Source organism: Catharus ustulatus, chromosome 6, assembly GCF_009819885.2.
Source record: "Catharus ustulatus isolate bCatUst1 chromosome 6, bCatUst1.pri.v2, whole genome shotgun sequence".
Lineage (NCBI taxonomy): Eukaryota > Metazoa > Chordata > Aves > Passeriformes > Turdidae > Catharus > Catharus ustulatus.
In genome coordinates, this window is record NC_046226.1 from 48,251,310 (window position 1) to 48,266,305 (window position 14,996).

The 14,996-nt window shown below is 39.2% G+C and overlaps 1 protein-coding gene across 2 annotated transcripts in view; it reads left to right on the plus strand.

The window, feature by feature from the left end:
• KCNQ1 (potassium voltage-gated channel subfamily Q member 1) overlaps positions 1 to 14,996 on the plus strand; it is a 324,081-nt gene that overhangs the window by 28,203 nt on the left and 280,882 nt on the right. For both annotated transcript variants that reach the window (XM_033063900.2, XM_033063899.1), the window contains exon 2: positions 9,771 to 9,861. In XM_033063900.2, the coding sequence (XP_032919791.1) occupies positions 9,771 to 9,861 (91 nt within the window). The remainder of the gene's footprint in view (positions 1 to 9,770; positions 9,862 to 14,996) is intronic.

Consider the following 14,996-nt stretch of genomic DNA (forward strand, 5'->3'; position numbering starts at 1 on the left):
CTTCATCTTAACACTCAACAAGCAAAGAAGTTCTTTGTAAGAGAAGTTCAAATTTGAAATCTCATTTTCAAACATAAGTGTTTTGGACACTAAACCACCTTGAAATGCCTCTTGGATGCAGGCCTCAGAACTGATTATAACTTTATCAAACCATTTTCTCTTAATGTTACCTTTTTTAGTTCAGGGCAGCAAAATTTTTAGCCTTGTGAGAGACAATTAGAATTTCCACTAACAGCCAACTTGACTGCTGGAATAATAGAAATAATTATCCTGACAATTTTCAGCCTGAAAAACTGTCTATGGTGTGGTGAGGGCAGACAGTTAAAGCTCTTTAAGCATAGCGTGGATTTCGCTTTGGAAATTCAATATGTAGAGGCTTTTTTTAGGAAATGGAGTATTGAGCATTCCTGTATTTCATGGCATATATTTATAGTGATTTTTGTATTTACAGAAAGGCTCTCTCACCATAAAATTAAAAGCTGCCTGTGGCTTTCTAGACTCTCTTTATTCTCTTCTTCCAGGGGCACTTGAACTTTCCATCATGCTGAAAGCAAACTAAGAAGTCAAGTTGCCATAGCTTTCAAGCATCACCTCTTTCCCTCAGCAAATACTTTCTCTCCCCTGGGAATGGAAATAAGTCTGTTTTCTGAATTCCTCTGCTTTCACCTTAGGAATGTTAACCTGCCATGTAGTTTCTCTTCCTTGTTTCTAAGCTATAATAGATGAAGTGTACCATGTTTCTCCCCCAGCACCCCTAGAAAAGTGCAGCCAAGAGCTGAGGGTGGAAAAGCTCAAAAGACAATGACAAGACTGATTTATGTGAAGGCATCTGTCAACTATACCTTTAAATAATTAAAGCAGAGGGTCATAATGGAAACCCTGGCAGGAGCACTTATCCCAGCTTCAGATCTTTCTCACGGTCTTCATCTTACCAGCACTGATGAAAGTGCCTTTCAGACACACTGGATTTAGCAGAGAGGAGCTTCAAAAGTCATTTGGGGGAGATCAGGTGGGGAGGTAGGCCAGTTGCTCAGGTTTGGTCTCGCTTTTGTGGCATTTCCAATAAATCTCATTAGGTATCTGTCCAGGTCAGTACCTCAAGGTATGATTGCTTCTTCCCCATTTGTATATTTATCTATCTGTTGATTTTTAGTCCCTTTCACTGTTTTGCTCTATTCACAATTGAAGACCAAAGGATGCTGTCAGAAATACCAATATTGCTTCCCTGTCATGGAGGGGATTTTAGAGAGCTGGAAATGTGGGTATTTCTTTATGGAACATAAAGAACCATATGGAATATATGGAACCATAGCCCTGATTGGTATTGCCATATAATTAGCCTCCAGCTTCTCTGCACTAGTACATGAGCTGTACAAGATGGTGGCATTGTGATTTCTCCTTGGGTGTGGAAGCAATGTTTCCTTTCTTCTGCCTTGTTTTACTTCTTTGGGGCAGGATACTTACTGCTACTGGAATGAAAGTAAATTAAAAAAAAAAATCCCAAACAAACAGGTAATATTTAAAGCTCTCAAATAGCTTTGTCAGATGAAGCTAGAAAATAGTGTTCAGCCAACCCAAACAAGTGAAACAATTGGAAATAAATTTTGTTATTTGTTTAAAGAAATAATATGTATTATATGTGTTTAAGGAATTATTAAAAGTATTTGTTTTTAAAAAGTGTATTTTATTTAGAAAGATTTATTTTATTTAGGTTTGATAACAGCAAAGCAGAGGAATTAGTCTAGTCTTGGCAATTTTTCCAAAGCTGCATTTTATAGTCTGAGAACTTTTAGTAATTTTCTTTTAATATTTGGATACTAAATAATTTAAACTCTGCTGCCTTAAATCTACTGTTACAAGAAAAGTGGGATAGTGGTGTAGTGAGTGCTCAGACCTACTGTGTAAAACTAACTACAAAACAAATGTTACCTGTATTGTGGAACTCAGTTTGGAGAATATTTTTCTTCTCCCCCATTAAAAGAACGCATCTCCAGAACTGGCTGATAAAGAATGACATGTTCTCCCCTAGCTAAGCCTGATGTAACAAAAACTGCAAAAATTCTCTTGATTTCTTGTGCTGGGTGAAGCTCTTGCTGCAGGTGTGAACTCCCACCTTCCATGACTGTTGTGTCGCAGTGTTGGGGTTTCATGTTAATGGTGAGGCACACTGGAAGCTGCTTGTGAGCTATCTGGGGAGGGCTGATACATTTTCTGCAGTGCAGTGGTTCACATCTCTTGGTCGTGCACTTGTTTTAAAAGTAGCATATTAATTTTACCCCTTCTTACTCAGTATCCATCATCATTTTCCTGTTAATCCATGCCTGTTCTCAAAGGAACCAATACCTCATTGCAGGATGCAATAGCATTGCTTTTTGTGAGTAGTTAACCTTTCCTCTTGAAGCATCTTGACGTCTGGTTTGCATTTCTACTGCAATCATACCCTTTGCCAAGACCTCTCAGGCCTTTCCTGCAGTAATTCTGGTGCTGCATCCTAAATGACTTTTGATTCATTGCCCATAATCTAAATCATTTTTACAGACTTCAACCTCTTAGAAAAGTCAGGTAAGTGTGAGAGAAGCCTTGCCTGTTTAGCTGTACAGTTAACCTATTTTTCATCAGACTACCCTGCACTGGATGTCACCTTTCTTATGCAATAAGTCTGCTTTCCTACAAGGGAGCCAGAAGACAGCATTTCTTTGACAAGGAGTCGTGGAGCTGGTTAAAAATTATGCCATTGTTTCCTTCAGGAAGCACCAACTCTAATTTGCCTCAGGAGCTGGAACAAATACATATTAACAGGAAGCTCCATCTGATAGAGCTGAGCTAAGGCAAACAGAGCATTCTCACTTTGTGTGTGGAAGGGTTTTTGATGGTAAGTGACAGCTGAGAGCAGTGACCTGTCTGCAGGACTGACCTGCTGGACACCACGGAGAGGAAGCGTGTGCTGGACAGGAAAGTGTTGTAGCCAGTTCCTGGAGGGAGCCTTGCTCCTCTGCAGGAATGTGAGTGTGCTTCCCCTTCTGCTGGGCATCCTCCTGCCACAGAGCTGGGAGATGGGGAGGGGCTGTACCCCTCCTTCCTTCCCCTGCCTCAAAAACAAAACAGAAGAAGAGATGACAAATCCTTAGAGGAAAACCATTCAAAGAGCCTGCATGGCCAGAGACTTAAACCCCTACTTTTCTTTTTTTGTTTGTTTTTGGTTTTTTGGGGTTTTTTTTGTTATCGACACTGAATTACTTCTCTATGTATTTATTCCTTTTTAAACTTGTTTCATCTTCAAGCATGGTTTGTTTAGGTTGCTGGTTGGTCCCTTAGCTCCTTGCTACAGTGTTTTTTCTCTTTTTTTCCATGCTAATGCATGAACAGATTATGCAGTTAATAAAATTAACGCATTATTAGGAGTGTTAAAGTTGGCTTAAGGTATGGGCAAAGAGGAATTGAGAACAAGGCTCCTTCTTTCTGACAGTGTACCTTTGCCAGACCATTCTCTTACAAGCAATCTTTTTTATTTTGGAGTAAGTGATAGAGGACCTCTGGTGTCCACCAGCTGGATGATTAAACACTTATTTAGCTTTGTCAGTAGCTGTGCTCAGGTGTTCCATAGTAAGTTCAGACTTGCTGAAGGGTTTAGCATAAGACTACAAATACAGGATATTTAGTTATGTGCATTTCACTAAGGATGAAAACTTTCTCTGCCTTGTAAAATCCTGCTTCTTTTTTAGAAAGTAACCCTGAGTTTTCTCAGCCTTAAAAGCATTGGTTGGTATTTGTACTTGACACTATACCTTGATGATCCCACAAAATAAATTGCCATCCTGTATTAGACTCCTAGCAATGACGTTTATGTTCATAGACTTCTGTCTCCTCTTATTATCAGCTCTCCTTCATTTTACATGTTCTACCTGTTCCTCTTCTTTTACCTTTTGTTAGATTTTTTTTTCTCAAGCAGTCAAAATACATTGAGTGAAAGAACAAAAACCTGGTGCCTCACTGCAGTAAGAAATTACTTGATATGGATTAGTTCTGAATGTTTTCTTGTTTGTACTGTGGAAATGACTATGTGGTACTGTGTGAGGTGGTCAGGGATTTATGTTAACTTGTACTAGTAAAAACCTGTTGAAGTTTTTCATGAGGATTTTCCTGATGTAAATTAAGTAAGGAGTTGCTTTGCTGGCGTGGAATGCATGACAAAATGAGAGTCTCCATTGTGTCTCTCATCTGAAGTTGTCTCTCTAAATCTTCATTGCAAACATGCTATTTGTAACCTGGAAAGCTGCATAAAAAATGTCTTTTTCTGATAGCACTGACCTTTGAGTTCACAGTCTGAAAAGTGTCAGCAAGTATAAGCCATGGGGATGAAAGATGAAAGAATGATTCTGTCATGTTTTAATGAACTAACATTATATATGCAGCAGCATTATAGTTCGCAAATTATGATGATAATCTGCCCAAATTTAATCTGCACAGTAGTGTTGTTCATTCTCAATGTCATCCTTCCAGTTCCTGTAGAGCTCTGTACTTAGAGGTTAAATTTTAAATTAGTTTGCTTAAGAAATGTGTCACAGTTAGAAGCTAAATGGCAAAAAATAAAGTTTTTACTCTGTAAAAAACCCCACAAATTAAAAAGTCCCACAAAACAGAACCACCCCTGGGCTACAGGAGAGATGACTGATCATGTATGTGACTGAACAGAGCTGTGCTTTCAAAGAAAGACAATCTAGTTGTGTGAAAAGAAAGGCAGAGATTCAAGAAGGAGGCTTAGGTAGAATGTTAAGCACATAGAAGCACACTAAAGACATTTTCTTTTTTTACAGAATATTTCTTTTTTTTAGTCACAGTAATTTTTTTTCCAGAAGACACAGAGGATGAACTGCAACTAGCCATTGACCTTATGCCAAGCAAATAAAAGCACAGATGCTGGTAATTGCTTTTTAGCTGGCAGTTACAATAATATTCCCTGTATGCAAGGGCACCAGTAGTTGGATGTCTTCAAGACTGATAGCTGTAATGAATAAAAATGGTTAATAAAACCAGAGTTAAGGTGGCTCATGACATTGAACAAGGAAACACTGTCTGTTTTCCTGGATGGTTAGAGCTAAAGTTGATATAAATTGAGCTGAACTTTGCATGTCCCTTCTCATCTATTAAATGTATTTAAAGTCTCAGCTCAGTTTATAACCTAATGGCAACCTGTTCCTGGTTTATGGAAAGACTCTCACTGGGAGTATGTAAGCAACACTGCAAGAAGGAATGAAATCTGCCCACATTTTGTACTGCTTTTGATGATAACAGCTGCCTGTGCATGAGACTATTAATCTGGTGAGTAAGTACTTCCAGCATGTCTCATGAACCCTTTTTTTGAGTGTTCCTGTTCATATCACTGGACATATTTTATAAACTTTTATCAGTTCTCCTACCTGTGACATTCACTAAATGAGCATTGTTATCTCTCAGTAAGTGGTTTATTGTTCCTTTGATCCTTCCACACATTGTTTTAAGCCGCAAAAAAGACATGCTAATGGTCAAAAATCATAGTTAAATATAGAAAAAACTCAGCAGCTCAGGGCTGAAGGCTGCACAGTACTGATAGCTACCTATAACGTGTCAAGTTCCTGCAGCTGACACCGAGGTCAGGGAAAAAGCCATAGGTCTGTCTGTAAGTCAAAATATATCCTAAAATAGTCAGAAAACATTACATCTACCTTTAGCTCTTAATATATTTCCTATCTGTAGCTAAGTACAGCACATATGCTGGCTGGCTGTGTTCCCTTGTCTGCTGAATGATTCTTTTGTGGAAATGCTTTAGCTTCTCAAAAAATGACCTGAATTTTCTGATGCAATGAAGCAAGACAAAACTTACTCTTTATTAAATATGAGCACACCTATGCAGACACTGCCTTGTGTAGCTCTGTGTTCATGCTTTTGTTTTTGGAGGGTGGTGTAGCACAGACACACATGCTGAGTCTGGCTCCAGCTGGGAATGTAGGTGAGCTCAAAGTGAGGCTGGAGTACTGCACCCTGGGGCTGTCCCATGTGCACCAGAGCTCCACTTCTGGCTCCACCAGGTGTGCAGTGCCTGGGAAACCTGAGCTGAAAAGACAGAGAAACTGGCTTTGAGTAAAACAGTGCTGTCTGAGAGGACACAGGTCTCCTTGTACTAGTCTATCAAAAATTGAGTCTGTGAAAAGAAAACATCTGCTGTTTCATAATGGCCACGCTGCTTTAGCAGTGGTGGTGTGGTTTCACATCAAGAAGTGCAGAGATGGTCAGCCACTTGCAAAATTCTTAGTTTAAAAGAAAAGTAGCACAGCACTGTTAGATATGACTAAACCACAAAGCAGAGTATTTTGAATGCATCTGCTGATGCAGTAGATGTGACTTATCTACATGCAAGCAGATGTAACCTGGGAGAGAAAACATTGAAAAACTTCACAGACTATCTCCTCATCTCTGTGCTTGCTTGGCCTCACAATCACAGAGTGAGATCAGAGCTGATGAGAGCCTGAACTCATTGCCCTGCTTCCTTTCTTGAAGATGGTCACACTTATGCATAGAGGGTAAACAAGCAATGGGTTCCAGGAGATGATGCAAGAGATGAAGCCCTGTCTGACTGCCAGAGTATAGGAAATGCCTATCTGTCCTTTAGAGGAAAAGTGTATATTAAAAAAAACTATACCAGAGAGGAGTAGTCAGTTGCCCAGTAGTTTGTCTGATATTTACTGGTTGGATGAACTGTTTACATGCTTAGCATCTGTATCAAGTTTTTGGGGGTTTTGGGGTTTTTTTGTTTGGTTTTGTTTTGTTGTTTTGTTTTTTTTAATCTCATAATAGTAATCACAGTAAAGTGATTGTAAGCATGATAAGGTTATTTTATGAAAATTGCAATGTTTCCTTTTCTGAGGCTGGCCAGTTAAATTGCCCCAGGATGATTTTTGCATAAGCAAATAGAAGTTTGAGGCAGAGTCTGTCCCCTGTTGTTTTTAACTAACTCCTGTGGACTTGTCTGCTGCCTAGGCAGTAACTGAGGATCTGTGTTCCACTTCTGGCTGAGGAAAGAGGAGAAAACTGTCAAAAAGGAGAAAAGAAAAGCAAAAAAAAAAAAAAAAAAAGAAGGTGCCAAACTTCCTGTTTTCTATTTACTTATACTTTGGAGGTGGAGAAGGAAGCCATTAATACCAAAACAAAAACAAAGCTGAGTTTAGGAAGGCAGTGAACAGTAGGCTTATGCTAGAGGAGGACACCATGTGTATTTATTTAGCATCTTAGTGTTGCACCTTCTGTTCTTTGTGTGCAATTGATCTAAGTAAAATAACAATGCCAGTGTAACAGGGTGAGCTGTGGTGCTGCACTGGCACCTTGTGGGTGTCACCTCTCTCATGCCAAAGGAACAGACATGAAGCAGCAGTGACCAAACATCTTGGTTTTGCTTGGCATCATGTGTATTTGTGGTGGTGCATCAGCCTGCAAAGAGCACAGCAGTGAATTGTAAGAGCTTTTCTGGGGGTGAAAATAAAAAATCAGTAAGACTAATGGATCTATGTGCATGAAAACCCATAAAAGTAGGTACGTAGTGGGGTGACTGGCTCTTCATGCAGTTCTTATCTCAGCATCAATTTCTATAATAGGACCAAGCAAAGAGATATGGCAAACGATTGACCCTAAGTTTATATTTTTGTCACTTTGGCACATGAGCGTTCAACTTTAATGCTTATTAGAATTTTGTGTTTGTTTAGGAAAAGGACAGAAAGGGGATAATCTTTTCTTTGTTGCCCCCTTGTGGTTTCATGTGTTGGCCGAGTTAAACATTCTAACACTGTTTTACTACTTCCATTAAGGGATTTAGTAAATGTGAATTGGTATTGCTCATCCCTTGCAGCTCACTGTTTGCTTTGAGCTGGTAATTCTATATATGTTGGACTTGGAATCCAGAGAGCCTCAGCTGTCTCTGTGCAACTTGAACAATTTATGTTCATGTTGTCACATGTATTGTTCTTATACAATTGTAAGAATATTGCAGACAGAAGGACTGGATACTTAGGGAACATTTATGTCATGTTTCAAATTACTGAACCACCTTTGCATTTTCCTGCCTTGTCTGCACAGCTTACTTGTGCTTAAGAATGCCCAGAGGTAGAGATACAGGGTACAATGAGAGGACTTTAGAGATGAATCAAGCACCCACATATTGATATTTTGCTTAGGTAAAGTATATTTTTATATGGGTCCTTGTATTGATATGTGATAATCTCTATCCTATTAATTTTATTATCTATTTGATTTTTGTGCCTTATTACCTACAAACTTTCTCTCCACCATTTGGTAGCACAACCTCAAAGGCTTGACTCCATAGTCTCAAAGATCAGACTTAGAGTGGTCTTTTCCAACAGTAATGATTCTGTGACTGTGGCCTCATTTTCCTGTGTGTGCTTTGGACTTCCATACACTTGAAGCAATCATTGAGGGGTGTAACTTATGTCAACCTCAACCCAGTTTTGCTTTCTTGAGTGCTTGGTTTTTTAAAAGATTCACCCAAAGAAGGACTCACTTCTGTGAAAAAAGGTGGAGGCTCTGGATGACTTCAGATGAGCTATTGCCAACCTGATGTCCTGGTTTAATACTTGAGTTCAGTTTTATTCATGATGTCTGCTCTTTTTTGTTGTGGGGGTTTTTTTTGAGTTAAAAAATGGTTAACCGTTTCAGAGATGTCTACCAGGATGGGTGATTTACTTTGTGGATTTTGCAGCAAGTTTCAGTTGAGTGCAAAGGATTGGTGCTGCTTGTCTCAACAGAATTGTGAGAAATAGCCCTAACAACTAACTTTGCGTTTAACAAGTGAGTATTTTCAGTCTTGCTGATTGCTCATGTTGTGTCTTTAAAAGAAACATGTAGTTCTTTGGGAACTGGAAGCTGCCTGTGGCTGGTGTGTAGTGGGTAGCATCCAGTTGGGTGCTCAATGGTTTTCTTCCCAGATGTGTTCCATTCCTTTAGGGGGAGCAGCAGTGCTGTGGGGTGGTTGGCACTGCTGAAGCTGCTCAGGGAAAGGGTTTGGAGACAGAGGCTGCAGGGGAAGAGGGCTCCTGGGAGGTTACAGACAGCTGGGCTGTTTCCCTGGCTGTCCCAGATCTCCCCATCCCTGGAAGTGTTCAAGGCCAGGCTGGGTGGGGCTCCCATCAGCCTGGTTTTAGGGATAGGTGACTCTGCCCATGGCAGGGTTTGGAATTAGAATTAGGTGGAATCAGACTTAGGTTGTGCTACAAATGCCAAATGCCAGGCTTTATTTATTTGGGGCTTTCAGGGATCAATTATAAAAGACAGTACAACACAGCCTATTAAACTGTGACTTAGCTGTGATTTTTTTTTCCAGTTTCTTGGTGTGGTGTTTGGATCAGCAAAAAGGCAAACATTCGAAACTTGTTTGGGGGTTGTGTGGTGGTTCAGCCAAAGTAGTCCTTAAAACGGGAAAGAGTAAGGAATGCTCTTTTCATGAGGGGCCAGGAAACAGCAAATCTTTAGAGGTAGACTAAAGCTAGTGTTACCATATGGTTTCATTTGATAATGTCCATCACAAAACCTCAGTGTCTGAAGAGAAATAAGCTATCCAACAGGAAGCAGCATCGTGCAAAATTTACCAGCTGCATTTTGGGATAATCTGATATCAATGACATTTCAGTGTAAACAGATGATTTGTGATGGCATAATTATCTGTTTTCCCTTTAGGTTATTACACTGTATTACATTATTTTAACTTTTAAATTTCTTTTTATTTGCAGCTTCCTTATTGTGCTGATATGCCTTATCTTCAGCGTGCTTTCTACAATTGAGCAGTATGCAGCTCTTGCTACAGGGACGTTATTTTGGATGGTATGTATGTGGACATTAATGTGATTGATGAGTGTTTGTTCTTAACGTGCAAATTCTGATCTCCTGAACTAACACCATATCAAACAAAATGTTCCTTGTGGTTTAATTGACAAGAGGCTTTTCTGCATTTCCTTAATGAGTCTGTAAAGCTACAGAAATGCCAAAAGTCATGGTAACCCAAACATGAAGTGGTACCCTCTGTGGCCCACACTGAGGACATCTGTGGTGTGTCCAGCACATAAAGTTATTCTAATTAAGCTTAGATCCCTCCTATTGCTTGGCTTAATACTTGAGCCTTACTGAAGACCAGACACCTGGCCATAGGCAGGGGAAAAAAGTAAGTGGAAGTGCTTTCATTTGCTTTCATTCAATTGCTAACTAGCAATTTAAGTATTTGTTCAAAACAGGTATTGTAGCAATGCTTCAGTAATATCATTAGGTGTATTACCACTATTCGCATGAAAAAGTTTGCTTATGACCCCCATCAATTCTAATATTTTTTGTCCATTTATCTATTAAATATACTGAGGGTCTATACCTGATATGACTGCTGTAAGAATAACAATATAGCATATTAAATTTAGTGTCAGTCACACTTTCTGTATGGAGTGGTCTCATTCCTGTATATTATTTTTATATTATTTTTAACTAATGTAAGATGTTTGAACTCCTACATATAACACAATTAGTGTCAGCTAAGAGCATCCATACATTTATTTCTGCATTCAGTACTTTTTTTTTGTGGTTTGGCTTTTTCTTTTTATACAGATTTAATTTATTTTGGTTTTTTTCTCTATAACTGGTAGGTTTTTTATGTATAACTTCTGCCAATGTCTGTGACGAATTGAACTTGTGGTAATGTCTCACTCATCTTTGCAACATATCATAATATTTTACATGTGTGTTGTCTCAGTGAAACACCTTCTAGTGACACCATAACTAGTGGGGTTTCATTCCCTGTCCCCACCCTGTGAAATCATGGAGCTTGTTCTGGTTTGTTCATCCTGTGTTGTCTGTGTCTGGGCAATCCAGGCAGGGTAAGGTGCATGCAATGCATTTGGGGTTACACACAGTGGGTGCAATATCCAGTATGGGTGGTGTATTTCTACTATTCTGTGTTATCTTCCTCTCTGAGTAGTGAGGGAATTGGTGAATGATGTATCAGTAACAGGAATGATTCCTGTTCTACATAGTGAGAAAAACTGTGGTTAATTTCTAAAATTGAAATCTTACTGTCGTGGGTTTTATGGGAAATAAGCAGCTGTCTGTTGGTTCAATATTGGCACAGTATGATGTTGTTTTCTTAAAGGATTAACTGTGGTTAACTTTGAAACCTGTGGGGATTATGGGAGCCATCCATCCATAGCACTAGATGGGTCAGAGTGCTCTCTGCTCCATCTAGTTTCAGTGGGACTTTCCAAGGAGTTGTGGCATCTTGAAACACAAATGTAAATGCCAGAATCTCACTCCTGTTGGCATCTGCCCAGTGAAATTTCCTATTCTCTTAAGAGAATTTTCTTTGACTTTAAGGCAGCATTGCACATTGTCCAAAATAGATATAACTGAGTTTTAAGGGGAGATTTAGTCACAGAAGACTGGTTGAAGGGAGACTGCAAAATGGAAAGAAGTAAGTAAAACCAAGTGTAACAGCATATAAGGATTAAGACACAAAACAGGAAAAGACAGAGTGCAAAATTTTAAACCAAATGGTGCTGCAAGGAGAAATGAAATCTTAGGAGAGCACTCTTTCCACTGCTCTGCAGTAGGAGTTATTTTCTTTTTTGTGTCTACAGAAGGATTTTTAATTATTTGACAGTAATGTTTTTTTATTTGGAGCCAGACAATTCAAGTAGGTAATATTGTCATCATAGATGAGCAAGGCAGAGCAGGCAATTTGATTGACAAAATAATACTAAATGAGAGAGAGCTCAAAGGAGAAGCAGTGTACCAGCAACCTACCAGGAGTATGGGAATCCTGAAAGTGGCTTTTGCTTGGGCTTAACTAGGCACTGAGAAAGAACAGAATCTGCTCCTCCTGACTAGAAAACTAAATAAGACCATTGAAAGCACTCACAATTAATAACTATACTGTTTTATTTCTTCCAAATAGCCCAAGTATTTGACTCTGACCCTGTAAAAGATCTGAGCAGCTGCATAATTTCAGCAGGTAGTATTTTTGAAAGCAGGGAGCCTTGAAGTCACATTGAAGTTACAGATAGAAGCTGAATGTGCCCTTTTTCATGAAAAAGAATTTCATGCTTTACTAATATAATCGTACAAGATATTACAATAACATGAAATTAAAAGCTTAAAAAGTCGTTGAGATTATATGTGTATATTATTTTGATTTTATTCTGGAGCTGCTTGTCTTAAAATACTACCTCCCAGTAGCACAGCACGAAACAGAAGATGTTATGCTATCAATAATTCTAAAGCAATAAAAAACGCTTCTATTTCTCATAAAAGCAAGAAAAATGCAGGCTTAGCACTGGAAAAATAAACAAGGGCAAGCTTATGTGTTCCAAGTGGTGTTCCAGATTTAGACAAAAAGCTCACAATTAGCTGCTGAATCTTTCTCTACTTGTCACCACACTTCACGAGGCAAAGAGCCTTGATGAAAGCTATACCTAAACGCAGTTGTAATGGGAGATTAGGAGAGAATTGGCCTTTTGTTCCTTTCCAGAATGCAGTGAAAACTGTTTAAATTTGCATGTGTTTATTTTCTGGGTTTTTTTCACTAGATGGTGCTGTCGGAGGGGGTTTGACTCCAGTTTCTCCTTGGCACTTGCCCAGTGTGTGCTGGAGCCTGAGCCAAGGCTGTGAAAGCATCATCATTTTGGAGAGTCCTGTGTATGCTTGGCCCGTGTAAAATAGTGGGGCAGGAGAGCTTTTGCCATGACTCATAAAGAGAATGTGGTCTATCAGTGTAAAAATTGATTTTTGAGACTACAATGTCTAAACTGTGGAAAAAAGTAGTGCAGAGATGTATGTTCCCAGAGAGGCCGTATTTTTCTTTTATTTTCATAAGCAAGGGTTTTATGGTGCCAGAACACAGCAGAATGCTGTTATCTCAGCATGATCTAAGAAAATCCAAGTGCCTGATCCAAGGGGATTAAATATTCTGCTGAACCAAGGGATATTTGGTGTGCCTGAAAAAGCTGTTTTCTGGTAGGAATCTCATTTCAATATTGATTCCCGCCAAATAAAAAAAAAAAAGAAGAAAAAAGAAAGAGGCTACATTTTTATAATGAAAGTATAAACTCTTTCCAGCTTTCTGTTTTAAGTTCCTTTTCTACTTTAGCACACTTCTTACTGAAGACACTAAACAATATTTAAACTTCAGAAAACACAAGATAAAAAGGCAATAGATTTGGTTTATAACATTTACTTTATTGGCTTTGCAATTATTCCTGCAATTATGAGAAACTGGCACAGAGTCTAGGCCCATAGGAAATCTAGTTTATATTGCTTTTTTTAATATAATTTTTTGTTTTGAGTATAAATCTTGTTTTGTGGTCCTTTTGTGAAAGAAGGAGGAAAACACCTGCAGTCTTTGCTTCTGAAGGTGGTCTTCACAGAGAATACACATTTCAGAGGGGCTCCAGCATTTTTATTTCCTGATAACATTCCTTGCTTAAGGCCAAAATGCAGACTAACCATGTGCATTGGTGCATTTTCATACTTTTGAAAAAATTAAACGAATTTATTATTTGTAAAAGATGCCTGGTGGCAACTCTACAGTTTTATCCAGTCTACAGACTCTGAAGAACAACTGTAGCTGAGAAAGTGATAAATTTGTCTTTGCAGCCTCAGCGCTGTCCCCTGGTCTGACCCAAAGCGAGGTCAGCTGGTGCAGAAAACGTGTCTGGTGGATTTATGGCCTTTAATCTTTTTCCTTTGTTGGACCTGCAGAAAGACCTGTCCAGGGAGTCACTCATGCAGCCTTTCCTTTCTGTCACTGCACTGACAGCTGAAGTGGAGAATCCCAGCTTTCAGTCAAAGCTGGCTGCTTTAACATTTTAGTTTGTAGGAACAACGCCAGCTGCAAGGGATTTGAAGGCTCAGAAGACACGATTAGAAATTAAAATCGCCCTCCCCCCTTTTAATGAGGTAACAGCACAAGGAGTAGCTGGAACAGGGATGTTCCCCTGAATCTGCACCCAGATGTTTCTGGCTGCATTTCAGCCCCTGATGGTGATGTTTATGGCTGAGCTGTGCTGGCAGATAACCTGAGTGCTTCTAATCTCCCTCGCTGCAAAATCAGCTGTGCTGGTTTGAAATGTTACTGGTAGTAAGATCTTAACTTGTTCCAGCTGTTCTCAAAGCAATCCCTTGTCAACTCCCCTGGCCTGAGGAAGAGAGTTATGCCTTTAATGTAGATGTGATGTTAAAAGGATTTAATTCATGTGGTTCAGAAGGTTGCGTGAACACGCTTAAATTCTGCTTTATGTCCGTTCTGAGCAGGTCAAGGGGAGCCAAATCATCCTTCTAAAAGTGGAAATAAGGCTGTCTGTTAGGGGCAGCTGAACCAATTTCATTAAATGGGTGCTTTTTATTACAAAAAAAAAAAAAATTAAAAGACGAGCCTCCTGCTCTTGGTTTGGTGTAGATGAAATCTGAGTTAAGGAGGAATGAAGAGGTGGTATGGAATGAAAGCATACTACGACCAGTAAGGCAGAGATAAGCTGGTTTGGTTTTGACATGTGCTAAAAATCAAATTTGTAGAATGGCACTGGAGTTTCCCTTCAAAATCTGCAGAGGGCAGCATTGGTCTGTGCTGTGTTCTCCTGGGGTGGCTGCTTCTGACCTTGGATGCTGTCTTGAACTAGATAAAAATATATTTTAGAAGAAGTGAACTCTTAATAAAGAAATGTTTTTCTGCTTGGGCTTGGGGAATTTTATATGAGTAATTAGCAGTCATAATTTGTGGAGAGAGAGATGGGAGAAAAGGGCTGTGTAAACATTGGTGCCAGAGACAACTCTGGCAACTTTGTGGTGGAGCCACAAAATTCACGCTGTTTGGTCTGCTTTATTGCTCATCATGTGGATGGCTTTTAGAAAAAAAAAAAAAAAAAGAGAACAATTAATGCTTTCAGCGAAATGAATTGGGCAAGTGTTTGCATGGAGGAGAAAGA